Consider the following 19,010-nt stretch of genomic DNA (forward strand, 5'->3'; position numbering starts at 1 on the left):
TTGTGTGGAGAAGAATGTCAACGTGCAGAGTGTATCAGAAAGGAGCAATTTCTCCAATTGCCACGAGTACCTGGGGGGATGTGGAGAACAATCGCCTGTGTCACTCCAGACTCCAGAGGTGTGCTGGAGACTTGGGACAGAGACTCGGCACACACACTCATGCACACCGTCTTGCACACCTTAAGTATACAACAGCAGACTACAATGATTCCTATTCAAGTGTTGCCCACATTGTGCAGGTGAAGCCTGAGCTTTCAAGAGCATCGTCAGAAAATGTCTGGGACTGGGTTTCAGCAGGGTGAGTGCTTTCGGGTCAAAAGAAGCCTCCTTTTAGGAAGCACAGGGCTAGAATGGTTTAGAAACTCAGGCAAGTGCCATTAATTTCCCTTTTTAAGCAAATCACATTCCCGAGAAACAAGAGTAAAATAATTGTCCCTAGAAAATTGATGTGCTACTTGCCTACTGTTGGGTCACCGTCAGAAACCAGAATGATCAAAGAGACAGATTCAGGGTCCAGCAATCCCAAACTATTGGCTTCATTCAGGATAAAGATGGCCCGTAGAAGTGCCTCGTTGATATTTGTCCCTGTTAGAATAACAGCAGTTCTATTATGTACCTTTCTCTGCACAGAACAATGGCATCCTGGGTTCAGGTTCATCTGACTCATGATCACTCATGCTTAATTTGTTCAGCACCCAAATCCTTCAATTACTTTCCAAGAGACACAAAACATCCCCCAGGCTGGCCAAGATTCCCCAGGGGAGTAAAGTATTTGCTTTGTACAAACTATTCCCTTAAAGATGAATTCGTCCTTTCCAAGCACCCATCTTCACTTCGTTAAATACCAGATTGAAGGTACCTACATCAGCTTTGCTGACATGCTGGGACACTGGTCTGGGGACAGTTGCACTATATGCGATGATGGTCATAAGAAGGCTGGTGTCATTTTCTGACACCCCTTTCTGAGAAGGATGGAATGGCTACAAAGATGTGTGGGATAGGTTATGCCTTGTGCCTTCACACGAACATCGTATTCATGGTGAAATAATGCATGCATGATTTAAGGCAGGCCATTATGGGTGGGGCAGAGACCACTATGATAGGAAAGGATATTTCCTAAGTGAATGAAGTTTTGAACCCTATGAAAGTTTCTTAGTGAGCTCTCGGTTAAAGTCACTCACCTCCACTAGGTTGGATTTTCTCAATGTACTTCTTGGCATCTGCAACCTGTGTTTTAGTCGCTGAGACCAAATCATTTCTCCAGGTTCGAACATTGTGGTTGAAGTCAACTACAGAGAACTGATCTTCAGCTCTTAGGTCATCCAATATGGTCTTCATGGCTTCCACTGTCTGTTTCAAAAAAGAATGAAGAAGGGTCTCATTACATAAGCTTGAAACCCAAGAAGAAATGAGGAAGACCAAGAAATCATCCTACTCATACTGCAAGTACCAACTCAAGCTGTAATTCTTCCAGAAAAGCTCTTAAATCCTCCCCAGTCGACACAGACTTGTCTCTCACTTATCCTGAATGTGTGTTGTCTTCATTTCAATGCTTAAACTTTTACTAGTTTATTGTGTTATGCACAACCATTTTGCTAGACTCACTTTTAGTAAAGAGTCACAAAGTTCAGGTACCCTCTTCTGAGTACCTGTAAATTAAATGTATTTTCTAAGCCCAGCTACTCACCCTCTCTCTTAAATTACCACTTCTCATCTCCCTTCTCTTCAAATTACCAACACCTCCCTTTTCCTGTCTCAGCTCATGACCCGGATTACAACTTCCCTGAGAAATTAGAGCAATTAGTAGAAGACTTCCGTAGATTTCTACCACCACAAGATCACACCTATTAACATTTGTATCCCCTGTTCCTCTCTGCCAGGCTGCTCTCTGCTCTTTGAACACTTGGCGTGCTTCTGACTCAGAGGCATTGCCTTGGCTGTCCCTGCCTCCTATGGCCGTCTGCCCCCGAGCACTGGGTGCCTCCCGTCTGAGGGTCTCCTCAAGCTCTTCTCAATGGAAGCAGCTATTTAGATGACAAACTGCTTAAAATTTTAATCCCCTGCAAATGGCACTCCTGATTCCTAGTATACTCCCCTTTAAAATAAAAAAAAGAAGGGATGCCTGGGTAGCTCAGTCAGTTAAGTGCCTGACTTCTCAGGTCACGGTCTTGCAGTTTGTGGGTTCAAGTCCTGTGTCTGGCTTTGTGCTGACAGCTCAGAGCCTGAAGCCTGCTTTAGATTCTGTGTCTCCCTCCCTTTTTGCCCCTCCTTCATTCTCTCTCTTTCTCTCTCTCTCTCTCTCTCTCTCTCTCAAAATAAACACTTAAAATTTTTCCTTGTTTGTTCTATAGAATCTCATCGATATCATTTAACACTGGATTAGCCCGTATTAGACTCCAGCCTGGAAGACATAAGACAGGATGGCGCCCCTCAAGAACTGCAGTGTAATTAGAAAAGATGTTCCATAAGGATCAGTGGACAATGGCACGGTGTTGAAGTAAAACGTCATGCAGAAGAACAAGAGTGCCACGCAAGAGTGATCAGTCGAGAAGAGTTCGAGATGAAATTTTCCAGAATGGTGAGTTGTGAGACACGGATCTGTTGTTTGCCAGCCACCATGTCTGCGGTGCTTTGTCGCAGCCTCCCAAGGGGACCGAGACAACGCCCGATGGAGCAGGTACGGTGAGTGACTGTGGTGTCAGGAGGGGACTAAGGAGGGCAGGAGCCCCACACACCACTGCCAACAAGGGGCTACTTACTTGTTTCATTTTTATTCCCCACATCGAGCCGCTAACATCAATGACAAAGAGGATGTTTTTGGGAATTGGGTCCAGGTTTTCAGGAGCGAAAAAGTGGACAAAATATCCATTAAATACCTGGAAAACAGAACCTGGTGTTTAGCATGTAGGAAGACGGGAGTCGAGGGACGAAGAGAGAAGAGGCATGGAAGCATACTGGTCGTAGAGGAGGGAACAGAGGCTTGGTATCCACCCATGTGTCTCCCTTCTCCTCCCTTCTCTCCCCCACTTCTGTCTTGTGAGGGTAGTTTAACTCCCAGGGCATTTCCCACCACTCCCTTCCATCCGCCCAGTCCTCATGGGGAGCCTGTGTTCCAAGCACCCTGCTAGCCAGCAGGGAAGCAGGCAATCTCTGCCCTTACAGGGCTCACAGGTCAGCTGAGGATCCAGACAAGTAAAGAGGCAAAAACATAGAGAGTCATGTGCTATGATGAGGAAAATAAAGGACTCAGAGAATGGCCAGCAGATGTGATCTGACTCACATGGGGGAGTCTTTCCCAAGAGATTGGTATCTACCCTTGTCTGGAAGATGAGTTTGGAGTTGGTCCACTGGTGTGGGAGTTGGGCAGCATTTGGGGGTACAGGCAGGAGTGGGGAGGAGAGTTCTAGACAAGGGTGACGAAAATATAGCACCCTAGGGGCTCTGTAAGTGGTCCAGCACCACGAGAGCTTTTCGATTCAGAAATTCAAGGAATTAGGGTGAACATCGGTAGGATAGATTATGAACGGTCTTTACTAGAACTGTAGGGTGCTAGGTTTGGATTGTTCTTGAAGTTATTAAAAGGCCATTCCAGCTAGATTCCTGATCATCATCTTTGTCTTCTTCTGCAGGCTCTAATGCCTGCCTTCCCCAGTTCTCTTTCCACCGCCCTTTGGTCACTGCCACCAGGACGGTACAATGGCTAGCTGCTGAGTGTGTAGCTGTGGACGCTTCTCGACCTCCCTGTGCCGGAGGGCACAGGCTTTCGGGTACCCTCTGTGGGTTCTTACCTGAGCACAAGGGAAATACAGACATATACCTAAGACATGACCAAAGGGGAAAGGAAACTTTAGAAATCTCACAAGGAACATTGGCCCTAGAACTCTCCAGAAGCCCAGGTCTTCCTCTTGGTGGTTCTGTCCACCCAGCTCCATAACCTCTCAGCTTTCTCAGACAGTTTAATTACAAAATGCCTTCAAAGGTTATCCCAAACTTCCATTCTGTGATTTTCTACTGTCCTTCATAGAAGACCTAGAAGAAATTCTCTAGGACAAGGACATGAAACTCAATGAGCCTCTATTTCGTTTTCCTGCCATGAAAAGGTCACGCTTAGTAAAGCTCAGGAGAATATGATTATAGTCCGTTCTCTGCAACTCAACCTTTGCCTTGGCAATGAGGAGCCACCTGGAAGCCAGGGCGTCTGTTCAACAAGGAACAGTTGCTTGGCCTTGGCATGGGGCTTCTCCTAGACTGTTTTTACCCACCTCGAGTTCACCAGCTTTCTCTTCTCTGTTCACATCGTACATCACCACCAGCTCTCCATCTACTGCAGTCTCGGAGCAGTTGGAGCACTTTCTTTGCTGTGCCACCGTGGGCCTGAAGGAAATGTGTGCCTGGAAAGAATGGTGAAGTCAGAGCCTGCTGGGAGCCACATTGGCCTTGCTGCCGACGTCTGCACGGCTCCTGCCATGAGAGGCGAAACTGGAATCTCCTTCTGCTACCACTGCTCATGGTGAAAATAAGCCAGTTGTCATTAATTAGGCCTCACAGCATTCCAGATCAGACAGACATTCCCCACACAGTCAATCCATAAGAAAAAACATTTTCCTGTCCCTGCATAAGAGATTTTAGATCAAAACACTATAAATGTTTGACAAAAGGCTCTTCTAATGAGCCTTGCAGACCCAAAACACAGACTTGAAGGAGTTAAAAACATGAGAGTTGCATTTAAGTCTGGCCTAGAGAAAAGGAGCCAAATTTGGTGATAAGAAATAAAAAACAAAGTAAAAAAAATATCATTCATTAAAGTCTGGCCCAAAGAAAAGGAGCTCAAATTGGAGATTAGAAATAGAAGACAAGGTCAGAATGTGGTCCCTTCCCAAGGTCTACATCTACAAATATCCTCCCTTGTACTGACTTCAGTTATGAGGATGGATAAGAATGTGGGAAACCCAGGTCCAAGGCCAACACACACAGGCCCCCATTATGCTTGCATCAAAGAAAGAGCTTTCTCCAGAAACTTGTTAACAAGCATTCTTTCTTTTGTAGTTAATGAGCCAATCAAAATAACTCCTAGCCTATCTATATACCACTTAACCTATGTTTTAATCTTAGCTTTACTAACTTAAATAACATGGATGTTATCCTGTCTTCTACTAAAAACATCCTGTTATATTCTTGGTTATAAGATTTACTCAACCTCACTGTAAGTACGTTACATGACTTGGTTGTAACTTGATAATTAAAAACAAAGTCATAATTATTGGCAAAAAACCAACCTGTACAAAATAAGATAGGTTTGTTACTTTCTTAATCTGGGGGACTGACATCAAGAATGAATGGGATGGTTCTAAAAAAATGCTTCTGTAAAACTTGTTTCTATACACTTTCAATGATTAAAGCATCTTATAAAGAATTAGTCACTGTAAAAAATTTCTATCTTCTGATGTCATGCTATTGCTTGACCAATAAAAAAAGACACAAAAACAGACAGAGCAGAGATGCCTGGCTGGTGATCAAGAAAGAAACTTGTGACTCTCTCATTCCTTTTCACCGATACCGTCCATCCTTCAGGAAACCCTGGACCTGCTGGAGCTGGACTCCGGCAAGAGCCCAGTCCCTGTGCTTTTCCCTCCCCAGAATGGGGGCTGACAACCACACGCAAGTAAAGAGGGATTGCCCATGGCTTGATGGCCCTCCTACACCCAGGAACCGTTGATTGTCCCATTTCCAATGCAAGGGACAATGCCAGGCATGTGAGGGGCATCTGCCAGCCTGTGGTGCTGTGGCCCAGGTTTTAGAACTTTTTAAGATAGTCAAAGAAAGCCCCTCTTCCCCCCATCAGAGAGAAGGCTACCAGCTTCAAGAATGAGTTTGTGAAAGGTTCTTAGAGGAATTGGACTCCTCCACTGTTGGTTATTATTGGTCACAAAGCAAAGAGAATTATTCTGAGGATCTCTTGCTATGACTAAGGAAGATCCACCATATATTATGTAAAAGTTGTCTTTTAGCTACTGGTCAAGCAGATGACTTGAGGGAAATGAGGCCCCAAAAGGGAAGGTCACTGGTCAGAATGCAATGAAACAGTTGGAAGTAGTGTTCTGTATACCCTGAGGAAGGCCCTAGATCCTGTCCGGGGATCTCTGTTCCTTCCCAGAGTTCAACACCACCTGATCTCTTTTCTGTTCCCCAGAGCACAGGAAGAGAAAAGAACCCATGAGCTAGTTGCCACTTAGACCCTTCGCAATAGGTGATACTTATACCTTTTGCTGTCCTTTAGATACGACCAGAACGCCATCAAAATGGCCGTCAAAAGAGTCAGGAACATGAAGAAATTTTATTCCTTGAGGTTCAACCATCCATACGTCTACCTGGAGATAGGAAAGAAAATTACTCGAAGCATCAAAATATCTTTCAAGGTTTTTTGAGCAAAAAGTACAATGACTACATCCTCTGCTGTTTCTCATCTTCAGGTTTTCCCAGAGATAAAACCAGCCTGTTCCCATGATCACTTCACACGGCCCTTAACTTCCGTGGGATATGATTCGTCTCATCCCCATCTCATGTGATGGGCAACTCAGTGCTTCCTTTCTAGTACATCATTCCTCCGGGTTAATGCCCCATCTCTAGCCTATTCTATTTTGGAGAGTTGTTGTTTATAAGAGTATTCATTTTGTTAAAGGGAAAAAAAAGCTATTCCTAAATGACTCTGCAGTTACTCTATGAATCTGTCTTCATTTCTTTTCTATATACCTGCTTTGGGCAGAGCTAAGTAGAAGGAAATCCCTTTGGGTGATTGTTGGAAAAACCATAATCATGGCTTCTATTTATTTCTCTCTATAGACTCTACATACTCCGCTAAGCACTTCACATGTATGAGCTCATTGAACTCTTACCGATGTTATTATCTATTATTGTTTTATTTGTTATTGCTCTTTTTGTGGATGAAGAAAGAGCTTCAGAGTGACCCCATTCATAAGTGGCTGAGCCAGGCTTCCAACCCAGGGCCCAAGCTCCCAATACTCTGTTTTCACTGCTTCTTAACCTCCAATAGCTTCTGCTCCTTCTTTTCAGTAGATATCACCAAACTATCCATTAGCCCCATGCCACAATAGCCTCTTTGTTTCTCATGAGATTTCCCTTCTTTGCACACACCTGCTTAAGTGTGAGGTCATCAGATAGAGTCTTGTGCCTATTGGTTTCCTTGCTGCCTCTTCCTCACTTAGGATCTTTTGCAACAGTGATGAGCTGTCTCCCCTTTGGATGTACCTGGCTTTGGAATCATGTCAAAATTTTCTCTGATTTTTTTTTCATCTGCTTTCATAAAGTCATGGACACTTGTCTAAGTGGAGCCCACATTTTCTTTCTTGGTAGTTACAAATTCCAGCATAAGATGTGAACTTAATTTGCCTCCAAGATTCCCATTAGCTCCAGATTCTCCACGTTGATAAGGATTAAATCTACACAGAATCAGATGAATCAGCCTTCCCAGGACAGTCTGACCCAGCATTGCTGGTAGTTGATTAAGCATCTCTTAGAGGACAGGGAGAAAATCAGGAATTTATGGAAAACTGGGGCCACTGCTTTCATTCTTCCATAAGATTCTGTGAACAAGTGTAGAGTACTCAGGACAAAGTTCAGTCTCTCCATAAAAGCGTAAAGACGGCAGGAGGACCTTTCCCTGAGTGTCACAGAAGCTATTAGCAATCCGGTGCTTAATGAAGTAGGCTCCCCAAATCTAGTAGGACACCATGCATTTCAGGATGTGCCTAACGCCCTTCAGGTTCAGCTAAGAGGTTGGGACCAGTCCATGGTACCCTTGAGTCATTTGCCACATTTGTTGGCTTTTCTGTAAAGAACACAGGAGTTGGAATAAAACATTTTACTAAGATTTGATACATACAACTGGGGATAGGAGTGGAGGTTAAAAAGAAATGTGTTCCTCATGATTCTTATATTTCCGGTTGGGTAATGGTGATTAGAAACCTTTTCTGGAATAAGCACAAGGAGAAGACCTTATGCAATTTTATGATTTCTCCTCAATTTATCTTTGGATAAGATCAAGCCTCTTCAGAAACTGAAATATTTCAGAGACTATTAGGGCTGGAAAGCATCTTAAAAATCATCTAGTCCAACCTCTTCTTTCACAGATGAGAAACTGAAGGCCAGAAAGCAGATTTTCCCAGATCTCACTGCTGTGAGTGCCAGCTCTGGACCAGACCTCGGAAAACTTACCACTGGGTCTAACACCCTTGCTAATACCTGTCTTGTTTTAAAAACAAGGAGTTCCTAAGAGCATGTGAAATTTAAGGATGAACAAAATTTTCAGAAACATAAAAAAGATTTATGTGCTATGTGGTTTGTGTGTTAAGAATGATTATCTTCATGGAATCAAATTCAAATTCTTGGATTGATAGCATAGAATGTAGTTTTAGATGCAGTCAGACATAGTCCCAAATCTTAATGGTTTCTCAGCTCTGTTTCCTTGGGCAACTTATTTATATAAATATGTACATCAGGACTAATGAGATCTACTTTATAGCTTGTGGGGAGGAGTCAATAACATACAATATGCCTTCTATCATTAACTCAGGTACTGTTAATGTTATTAACAACCTCAGTACTTGAGTCGCTGTAGGCAAGATGCTAATCATATCTATTTACCACGGGATTCATAGCATTGAGCAAGAGAATGAGGGTGACGGGCATACATTTTCCATAACTCCTAGAAAAATAACCAGGGTCTCATGGTGAGTTGTGCAGAGCCGCCAGCCAGGATCAGAAAGGATGCTGGAATATAGCCCATAACCCACTTGCCAAGTCATGTGTCCTGACATGCGGGAGCATTTGACAGGAGGAAGGGCATCTTATCCTAACTTTCACAAAGGCGCTGCATGTGCCAGGACGGACACTAAAATCACCCAGGGGCATATGCCTCAATAGCAAGCTGATGTCACACGCTCATGAAAAGAAAATGTGTTCTATTGGTCAGATAGCAACTTCCCAAATTAAGAGGACAAATTTCGCCATGACCAAGTCATCCCCTGGAGTCTCTGTCTCTAGGCAAGTCACAGCCTGTCTGCTCCAGATTCCTGTCTGTCAAATGGAGAGGTGGATTCGATCGCATGCTCTCCGGGACTGCTTCTGGCTCTATTCTGCCTCTTACACAAAAGTTCATGTGATATCACAAAGCTTCAAGCTCCCAAAAGAGTGTTTCAGTTTGTAGGACAACAGGTGAGGATTACAGTAAAGGTGAGTTCATGTTGGTAAGGCACTGGCGGGGGAGGCAGAAGAAGATAACTAACTTCATTGAGTTCCGATTATTTGCCACCTATTTCCATAAATTACATGGAATATATGTGATAGTACCCTTCCTACGGATGAAACATGTCAGAAGGCCAGTGTAAGGACTGAATGGCAGTCCCCCCACAGTTACCCCCAAAGACATGTCTACATCAAATCGCTGGAAATTGTGAATGTTACCCCCTTTGGAAAGAGCATCTTCATAGATGAAGTTAAGACAAGGATTTTGAGATGCTATCATCCTGTACTACTCAGTGGACTCTAAATCCAAGGACAAGTTTTCTTATAAGAAGAAGGTGGAGGGCGATTTGAGACACATAGGGGAGAGCATGGTGTGACCAAGGCAGAGATTAGGGCGCTGTGGCTGGGAGGCCACAAGTCAAGGAGTCCCAGCGGCTGCCACACACCAGGAGAAGCCAGGATTCTCCCTCCAAGTCTTTAGGAGGAAGGCCCTGTTAACACCTGGATTTCAGACTTCTGTCCTGAAAATAAATTTTGGCTGCCTCAAGCCACCCAGCTGCGGTCATTTGTTATGGCCACCTAAGGAAACGAGCACAGCTCGTAAGGAGCTAGGCTGGCTCTGAAACCCATAAGGCAGTGCCTGGTGGACTCCAGACCCATAAGCTTTTCAGGGCTCCTCACTGTCTTGCTGAGTTGAATGCATCCAACATCCCCAAAGAGTGATGATCAGGAGGAAAGCACCCGTGGGGGACAGGACCCATAGCGATGACGTCACCGCACACCCTGCAAGCCCTGGCTCACCTCCAAGTGCTTGGCCAGTCGTCCCGGCTGCAGATGGAGTTTGTGTTCATAGGACCCCAGCTTCCTCCACTTCACTTCCTGGTAATGAAGTTCAAACTGCACCTTCGCTCCGGGGAGGACGTTGACTTCGGTTTTGAAGTTTTCCATATCGAGAGCCCTGCTCCTGAAGGTTTAACACCCCCGATGTAAGTCACCACACGCATGATGGAGAGCAAGACCCCACGTCTATGCAGAGGGCATCTAGGCTTTTCTGGGCAGTCAGGCCTGCTCCAGTATTCAAGAAAATGAACAGGAGGTACAATAGACATCACTGAAACTTCTGGGTAACTTTAATTCCACCAACATCTTAGTCTCCTCTCCTGCCCTATTGCTTTCTTCCAGAGATTCTTAAAGATTTGCATCCCCTGCAAGACGCTCCTAGTTATGGATCCCTATGCCATGCCAGGAACCTGACGTGTGTCATTTCTAATCCAGTGGCCCTGCAGGACGGATACCATTCCCCTCATTTCCCAGATGGTAACAAATGAAGCTGATAGATTATTAGCAACCTGATCAGGACCACATGGCTATTCAAGTATGGGGCCGGGACTCCAACCCAAAGTCAGATGGTTCCAGAGACCGCGCGCATTTCCTCCGCGGCATTTGAGACTCATTCCAGAGATCCTTTACATTTGTGAAAGTTTGCAGAAAGAAGAAATCTCTTATTGCATCACATGGGATATGCATTCCCAGCACAAGCCCCTCTGTAAACACATACATATCAAGTTTACGGCGATCATTGATTGAGGTGTTAAGATTTGAAGAGGAAACACCAGGATTAGCAAATGAGGATGGTGCGGGCATTAGGATCAGCAGGGAACGATTTTTAAAAATTAAATGGGATTGAGGGGGGCAGCCGTGGGGCAAGCCCGTCCTTACCTCACCAGCCCGGCCGTCTTGCCTTTTGCTCTCGCCTGAGAGTACAGGGCTCGACCCACTGTCTTCTCCTTGATGGAACTCGTGAATGTCGTGCCGTCTACAGTCCTAAAAAATGACAGGAGGCCACTGAGTTGTCCCAAGTAGCAGTCTTAGCCAGACAAACTAAGGACACACAGGCCACCTTGGAGGATTTAGTGAAGTAACAAGAAGAGACACACCTGCCTGTATCACGGCCAGGAGTCCCTGTATCTGGGAGTGTGATGTAAGAGGGAGGCTCCCATCCTGAAAGCTTCCTTCGGGTGTCTCTGTGTATGTTTAAAATTGCTCCCCATCTTCAAGTTTTACCCTTCAGATTAAGCATTGTTCTCTTTGGGTAACTCATTTGAATTACAAACATGCCCAGGAGAGGTGACTGAGAAATCACTGGTAATCTGGCTTACATTTTGTTCAGAAAATTATTCTTCTAATAGCCTGGGCACATCATGCTCTCCTGCAAGGGTGGAAAAGAGGAAGGAAGATGGAGCAAGGTGTGGGGGTCCCTAAGCAGATCTGTTTCCCCCTTTAGCATCGCCTTTGAGGACCTCTGGCTTCTTTTAGCATCTCTGTCTCTACCCACTTCACTTTAAGTGACTGTCGTCTAATCCCTACCAAGTAATGATTGGTCAGAGCCATCAAATTACAGGATTTCAGAAGTAAAATGGAACCCACGGCACTCACATGAACAGTGCCCCTCATCAAGGAGGTATTTAGAAATGTGTGCAGAAGTCTTCTGATCACTGAAAGTACTGTTGGCATTATGGGAGGGGACCCAGTGTGAGGGCCACTTCCCTGTCCCAGATGCCATTGGCATGGTGGGGGAGGCACACTTGAAGGCCGCCTCTTCAGATGAGAGAAATCAGAAGCAGGGACAGTGACTTACTTGCTCAAGGTCACACAGTTGGTCAGAAACAGAGCTAGAACTAGACCCACGTGCCCATGTCTGCCCTATTCCCATCATCCCATACTTGGGTTCAAGGATCAAAAAGTCTTTAAGAGAAAAGGAAGTTATCTAATGGGAGAATACTTGGAACCTTGGTAAAAGAAGCAGAAGAAATATTTTCACCAGAGAGGCCTCAGCAGCTCATATGGAATTGTGGCCATACAACTGGCCGCCTGCTCTGGTCTGACAGAGTCATCCCCGAGTGGAAAGAGACCGAAGTCAATGTATAAGTCACAGTTCTATCCTTTGTCACCTCAAATCTTCTATGAAATGGGATGGAAAATAAAGAAAAGAATGAAGGAAAATGGAAAGAAGTGATGCCTAGAATAAATGTTGGTTATGCGGTTCAAAAATAAAAATTTATTACAAGAGTTTTAAATATAATTTTCAGACATAGTGTCATGTAATACTACAACATAAAACTCTTTCTTCTACATTTTCATTTGTAGAATAGGCTGCCTAAAATTTAAGAAATAAATAAATTTCTTGGGGTGCCTGCGTGGCTCAGTGGGTTAAGCGTCCGACTTCGGCTCAAGTCATGATCTCATGGCTTATTGAGTTTGAGCCCCGTGTTGGGCTCTGTGCTGACAGCTCAGAGCCTGGAGCCTGCTTTGGATTCTGTGTCTCTCTCTCTCTCTGCCCCTTCTCTGCTCTCTCGCTCAAAACTAAACACTACATTTTTTAAATAAATAAAAAATAAAAATATACGTTTCTAAGCCAATTCAAAGGATACCAATTCAAAGTCACCTAACACCTCTTCGCCACCTACTTTGCTCTGTTTAGAAAATATGGTTAACATGCTCTGTAGGTTTTAGAAGCCAACGTGCATGGTATTTGAACACTTCATTTATTCACAGTTTTCATTGGTGACCTTGGTATATGAAAGACCAAAGCAGATGAGAAGTATCTCAATCCAATATCCTAGTAAAAACAACAGGCAGACTGTATGCAGAGGACTGTGCTCTGTTCCGGGCATGGGACATGGGAAGGACATGGGCGGTAGAGCACATTCTGGGGGTGGCTGCCTACATACATGATTGAGGGTCGAAAGCCACCCAATCACTTGGAAGAATAAGAAATGTTTAGCCTTGATAAATAAAGCCACCAGGCAGGACAAGATAACTGGACTTCATTTTAAAAAGCATTGGAGTGGTTGAAAAGTATTTTTTATTATGGAAATCTTTAAACATACACGAAATAGAACAGTATACGAAACCTCCGTGACGCCATCCCTGAGTCACACCATTATCTGTCACCCCTACTCGGCTATTTCAAAGCCAGCCTCAGACAGCATATCATTTCATTCTCCAACACTTCAGTGTGTATTTTGTAGAGAATTAGGAAAAAAAAATTTTTTTGGTGCATGCAACCAGAGCCACTGGGTAGAAACGGAACAGATTTCAATGAAGTATGAGAAATAATTCTAACAGACCTGTCAACCATTGAGTGGATTGCTCTGGTGGGTAGTGAGTTTTTCATTAAGGAGACATTCAACTCAAACTTGAATAAGCCATTTGTTCTCCGTGTAATAGAGGAATCCAATCACTGGACACATGATTGGATCTAATCAGTAGTTCTCACATTTTTTTCCTCATGGAGACACAAATGGCGGGTGACACAAAACTGCTGTGCACTCGTATTTGACTTTCTATAAACCAGGGCAATTCCATATAGCTCTCCCCGCCCCCCCCCGCCCCCCCCAAGAATCACGTTCAAACGCAAGTAAGAGTTGTCACCAGAGAGATAGCTTAGTTTGCCTTTCTTTACTAGGCATGAAAAGCAAATCCTTCACAAATTCTGATACTTTGAACAGAAATAAATTATGGGGACACACCCCACTATGACTCTTAACATCTAGTGGGTCTACAGCTCTGAAAGTGAGAATCACTGGAGCAGTTGGCCATTTCACCTGTGAGGGGGTAGAGCGTATCAAGTTTCTGGTCTATATAAGAGTTACTCACATGGAAAAGTTGGAGATGAAGGCTCCTTTGGGAATCTGAACATCAAACACAACATTCTGAGGCTGTGGGGAGTTGTTCACCACTTTGGTCTGGATGAAGGTGTTGGCCATACGAGAAGTAACAGTGGACTGGACTTTATAGCTATATAGAGTCACTTGATCAACGTCATCCTGTAACTGGTAAGAAAGCATAGGGGTACTCATGGCAAAATTATACAGAACTTCACCACATATTTATGTTAAGAGCACTAACTCTATTACGAACAACCCTCGGGCACTGTGAGGCATGTAACTCCGGTATTATTAGGCCTTCTCCTAACTTAGAATATCCTCCAAGCAGAAGCCTGCCTGTGTTTTAAGATCTCTTGAGATGTCTTTCAGGTCAATGGGACTATTAATAATGATGTTTAAAGTGAGAATGCAAGTAGAAAAAAATTGTGGGAAGCAAGGTTGGATCGAGAAAGTTCAAGAAATAATGTCAAATGCAGGCCCTAGCAAAGAAAAGGATACAGGATTGAGGGCTTTTAGGGGACCCTGGCTGTGTCCTCAGAGTGGGGCTCAGCCAAGGGCACGGTGGGGTGGAGGTACACATGTGGTCCTCATGCCGCTATCTGCCTTCTTCCGACTTCTCTGTTACGGTGCCATCTTCTTCCACTTCTCTTCTCTGTCCCCCAGTTAGAACAAAATACAAACTATACCACACTGATGGGTGTGAGCAACAAATGGAATATGAAGAGAAAGTACCATGTGGATGCAGTGATTGGTCCAGCACTCGGGACCTCCTTTCCCCATCTTTCTCTACAGACTTAAGGCAGCTCCAGTGTACAAAATTCCAGTATACCAGTGTGCTCAAAGGCAAGGTACTAAGAGCCCACATCTGTCAGGAGGTGCCTGAGAACTGCACGCTTCTTCAGGACCATGGCAATGATGTGACCCATCACGAGATTTTGCTTGTTTCTCCAAAAGGATTTGCTTATTTCAGTAGTAGGAGTCATCCACCAAAGGTTCATCAGCCAAGGTTAGGCCTGTCAACTCTGTAACAGCCAACGAACTTCAAGCTAAGACAAAATCCAGGCCACGTTACTTGTCCTTCCCACCCCTTCAATGTATGCTTCTCAAAGTTTCGGTCCATTCAGAGCAGGAAACCAATGTAAACCACTTCTTTTTGATGTTTTCCCACCACAGGAAGGACTTTGAACATTTCAGGGAATTGGGCCATTTTGTGTTTGGGAATTCTTTCTCACAGTCTCTTCCCCCCTCCAAAGTCGTTAGGTGTCATATGTTAAGTTCAAACAGCTAAGCTAGAATGAATACATGGGCTTGGATGAAGCCTATGTTGTTGGCAAAGTTTGAGACAATTGACAGACACGACATTTTCAGCTCCTGGGGACATCTGTCCTGGCTACGTGGACCCTACACGCTCATGCTGGATTTCAGACACACTTCCAAACAGAATTGGGCAAGAGGCTATTTCGAAAGTCAGGTAAATGCTCTCAGGAATAGAGGAGGCAACCATATCGATCTGCGGATACTAGGTAACAGGAAAATCATTCAGGCATTAATTTTTAACAAAATCAAAGGAAACTCACCATCGTTTCCCCAGATTCTCCGGAAATGCTTCTCTGTGAAAAGAAGTTAGATAATCATTCTTCAAAAGTGTGTTACTTATTACCTAGAGGACAAAAATTGCTTTCTCTCAGTCAAAAATTTTTTTCCTTCAAAACTGATCTATAATTTATTCACGGGAACTGACACACATGTCAAATATTCTCAAATACTATTTTTCTCACTGGTGTGTTTCTCTGAACACATTTCCCAGCCACTTTGCAAGTACATCATTCTTTGACATAATGCTAGAATAAATATTTTCAAATGAAAATATCCAACCAAATACATGCTGAGGGGCCTATATTCACCTTTTTCCTGTTTGACTTATTTTTTTGACTTAGTTGAATGGTAATCTGGATGCTGGCACTCTGGGAATGTCATTCACAAAGTCAATAAGTGCTTTGCCTTCCAGGGTCCCTTGCCCCCCACCCCCCCTCTCATCCTTCACACCTCAGCCTGGGGGAAGTGTGTCAGTCCAGCTCTCTCATGCCCACCCCCAAATCTAGGTAAGCTTCTTTTATTAAGTTTTCATGGCAGCTAAGTTCTTCCTTCCAAACAAGACAGTGGGAACACACGTCTGTCTCTTCCAATGGACCCAGCTACCTGAGGGTAGGGATTTCGAGGTATTGCCTCTTTGGGGTAGCCCTGGGGCCAAGAACAGGCCCCAGGCATGTTAAAAATCCTGTACTTCAACTGCTATACTAGGGAATTATCCACACAAAGATTGTCCTCTCGACATGGAAAGCTGAATGGGTTTAAAGTAAAGCGTGAACATCTAATGTCGGTTGAACTGTAATAGAATAAGTCAGGTGCTGGATATAATGCTACTTATGCTAGTTTGGGATGGACTGAGGTTTTAGGGGAGTGTTACGTGACATCGTGAGGTCAACAGTTACCTTCTTCCGAACTTCCTGAATGCAGTTCTCGGTGACGAGAGAAGTTTTCTCTCTTGTGGCTAAATGGCATGAGAACTTGCCCATTCGGTTTCAATATTACTGGTCTACCAAAAACCGGGACTTCTAGAGAGTCAAAAAGTCACATCCATGCAAACTAAGCCGTCGGTCAGCCTTGTGTGGTGTCCATGAAACACCCCCATTCTCAGCACGTGGGCTCCATGTGAGAGAAGCCACACCCTTACTGGCCTCACTGGAGACTCACCCCTAAGAGTTAGAGGAAGCATCTGTGCTGTTGCTGGCGGCCTCTAGGATGCAGCCTTGGACTTGGCTGGCAGCCTTGGACTTGGCCGGCCTCCAGACTCTCTCTGAGTTACTCTCCATGGCAGCAGTGACTGTCCCAGGAGGATGTGTGCTCCGTGGGAAGTGTCTGCCACCCTTGGGAGAAGAAATGCCCTCCTCAGAGGAAGCACCTCCTTATGAGGAAGTAACATCACCCCAGAATCTTAAAATTAGAAGGAAACACGTAGCTATTCATCCTTTAAGGAACGAAGGTGACCATTATGATAGAAAAAGAAAAGAAAAGTTCTGAGAATATTTAGCAGTTGTGATCTCTTTCACTCATGTCCCTTTCAAGATTGAGGCTTACTGTACCTGAAACCTCCGGTTCTCTGGTACAGACTGAAATTTCCCTGGGACCAGCTCCACAAGATCGCCATATTCTGCAAACTTAGAAAGAAATTTAGGATATTTATTTCTATTAGTAAAAAAGATTTAGAACAAAGGAGGTAGCGAGGGACAGGCTTAAGGGCATCCATTATGTTTTGCTACCTTGTTTCCTATAACTCTTGTTTCCTATAACTTCCTATAAATCCCATTTTTTAATACAATGACATCTTTAATGTCTTTGTGTTTGCTAGTTATGTCTCAGAGGTGACTAAATGGAAGCGTTATCCTCCAGTTTGTTGGACGAAGGAATACATTCTTTTGTTTGCCAGAAGACCATGGGGCATCCTGGTGGGGGTCACTGTAACCCAGCGATCAGGTGGGGGTCTGGGGGAGGCATTGGGTCTATCTTGGCATCAGCAAATGTGCGAGTGGATAAATGTGGCCATAGGTCTCCTCCAATTTAAAATATTGATAGGAAAGGAATGCCGGGAAGAAGTGACTGAAAAAGCACAAACACATTTGGATGTCTTGACTTCGATCCCTGGCTCCATCAATGAGATTTCCAACACCCTCTGGTGGTTCTTAATGTGTTGGAAAATGAGATCATTTCTAAGCAGACAAAGTCGTTTTTTTTTTTTTTTACCCCTGCAATATGCCATCTTCTTTGGCATTTTCGTGTCTAATCCACTCTGCTAAGCTTCTACATCTCCTTGGATATTCTCATAACACACGTTGCTTTTTTGGCATCAGAATAACTCTTGCATGACTTTCAAAATGACTCCATCCAAAACTTTCCTTCCGTTGGGGCTGGCCAAGGATCTAAAGTGGAAGCCTTGAACTCCCTGGAAATAATTCCTGCAATCTGCCAGCCTACTGGCCATCTCCCCCATGACAAGAATATTTAAAATGTCCTCATTATGGGACTCATGATTCATATAGTTATGAAAAACAATGGTGTTAATGACTTTCCTTACACTAATAGTGATGTGTCATCCACATCACAGCTGATAATTATTAAGTGCTTCCTAGTGCTTGCATTGTGCTGGGTAGTTTACATATGTCATTTAATTCTCCTAACACCTTTGGCATAGATCAAGGATCCCCATTTTTTTAGATGAGGAGTAGGCAGCTGTGTTCTATGGATGTGGCACTGGGGGGCTGGTTCATTGCATTTGACTTAATACTCCTGCAAATCCCGTGAATGCTTTCAAAGGTAAGTACACATTCCAGTAATTAGAACAGTGCACACTCTTACCCGGATGAATTTTATCATAAATTTCCTTTCCGCACAGACCTTGAATAGCAATGGTGACAGACTATCTACTGCACAAATGGACAGGGCAACAGCAAGGGCTTTTCTGGAGGTACTTACTTCTGGAAGTCCGTTGGTGGGGATTTCGAAGGCTTGTGTTACAGAAACGAAGGAGCAGACGAGAAAGCACATGAGTCGATTCATTTTGCTGGGCGGCTTTGCCAAGCTCTCCATGCGGGGGCTCCGGAGAATTCCACTCCTCGCTGAAGCCAGGCCAAAGGAACAGCAGAAGAGTTCGTTTTTTAAAAGAAGAAAAGAGAAGAAGAAAGCTCTCAAACTTTGTTCCAAAACGGGACAAATATTTGTTCTGGAGTTCAAACTTGCGCTGTGGGGGTGGATCAGACATCCAGAGGTTATTCAAACAGCAGAGCCAGAGGTGGTCAGTGGGCTGTGAGGACGAGTCAGGGTCAGATGGATGTGATTTCTTTGGCGTTTGCTGATGTGTGTCCATCTCAGACTCAGAGGGACCTGCAGATCAGCATCATCTTCTTTCATGGACCAGGTGGGGAACTATATGGAGAAACAGAGTCAGTGTAAAGTTTCTGGAAATGAAATCCTTTTATTTAAATAAAAGCTGGAGAGATTTAGCAAGAGTGTAGAGGGAAAAAA

General features: G+C 44.2%; 1 protein-coding gene across 1 annotated transcript in view; it reads right to left on the bottom strand.

The window, feature by feature from the left end:
- Nucleotides 1-18,545, bottom strand: part of ITIH2 (inter-alpha-trypsin inhibitor heavy chain 2) — a 33,305-nt gene extending 14,760 nt beyond the window's left edge. The window contains exons 1-11 of the mRNA XM_029954584.1: nucleotides 18,462-18,545; nucleotides 17,075-17,149; nucleotides 15,509-15,541; nucleotides 13,921-14,090; nucleotides 10,981-11,085; nucleotides 10,063-10,225; nucleotides 6,261-6,368; nucleotides 4,263-4,391; nucleotides 2,760-2,876; nucleotides 1,182-1,350; nucleotides 460-585 (exon numbers count right to left, since the gene is read on the bottom strand). Of these exons, the coding sequence (XP_029810444.1) occupies nucleotides 460-585; nucleotides 1,182-1,350; nucleotides 2,760-2,876; nucleotides 4,263-4,391; nucleotides 6,261-6,368; nucleotides 10,063-10,225; nucleotides 10,981-11,085; nucleotides 13,921-14,090; nucleotides 15,509-15,541; nucleotides 17,075-17,149; nucleotides 18,462-18,545 (1,279 nt within the window). The remainder of the gene's footprint in view (nucleotides 1-459; nucleotides 586-1,181; nucleotides 1,351-2,759; nucleotides 2,877-4,262; nucleotides 4,392-6,260; nucleotides 6,369-10,062; nucleotides 10,226-10,980; nucleotides 11,086-13,920; nucleotides 14,091-15,508; nucleotides 15,542-17,074; nucleotides 17,150-18,461) is intronic.
- Between the last annotated feature and the right edge of the window lie 465 nt (nucleotides 18,546-19,010).

Source organism: Suricata suricatta, chromosome 10 (assembly GCF_006229205.1).
Source record: "Suricata suricatta isolate VVHF042 chromosome 10, meerkat_22Aug2017_6uvM2_HiC, whole genome shotgun sequence".
NCBI classification, from domain to species: Eukaryota; Metazoa; Chordata; class Mammalia; order Carnivora; family Herpestidae; genus Suricata; species Suricata suricatta.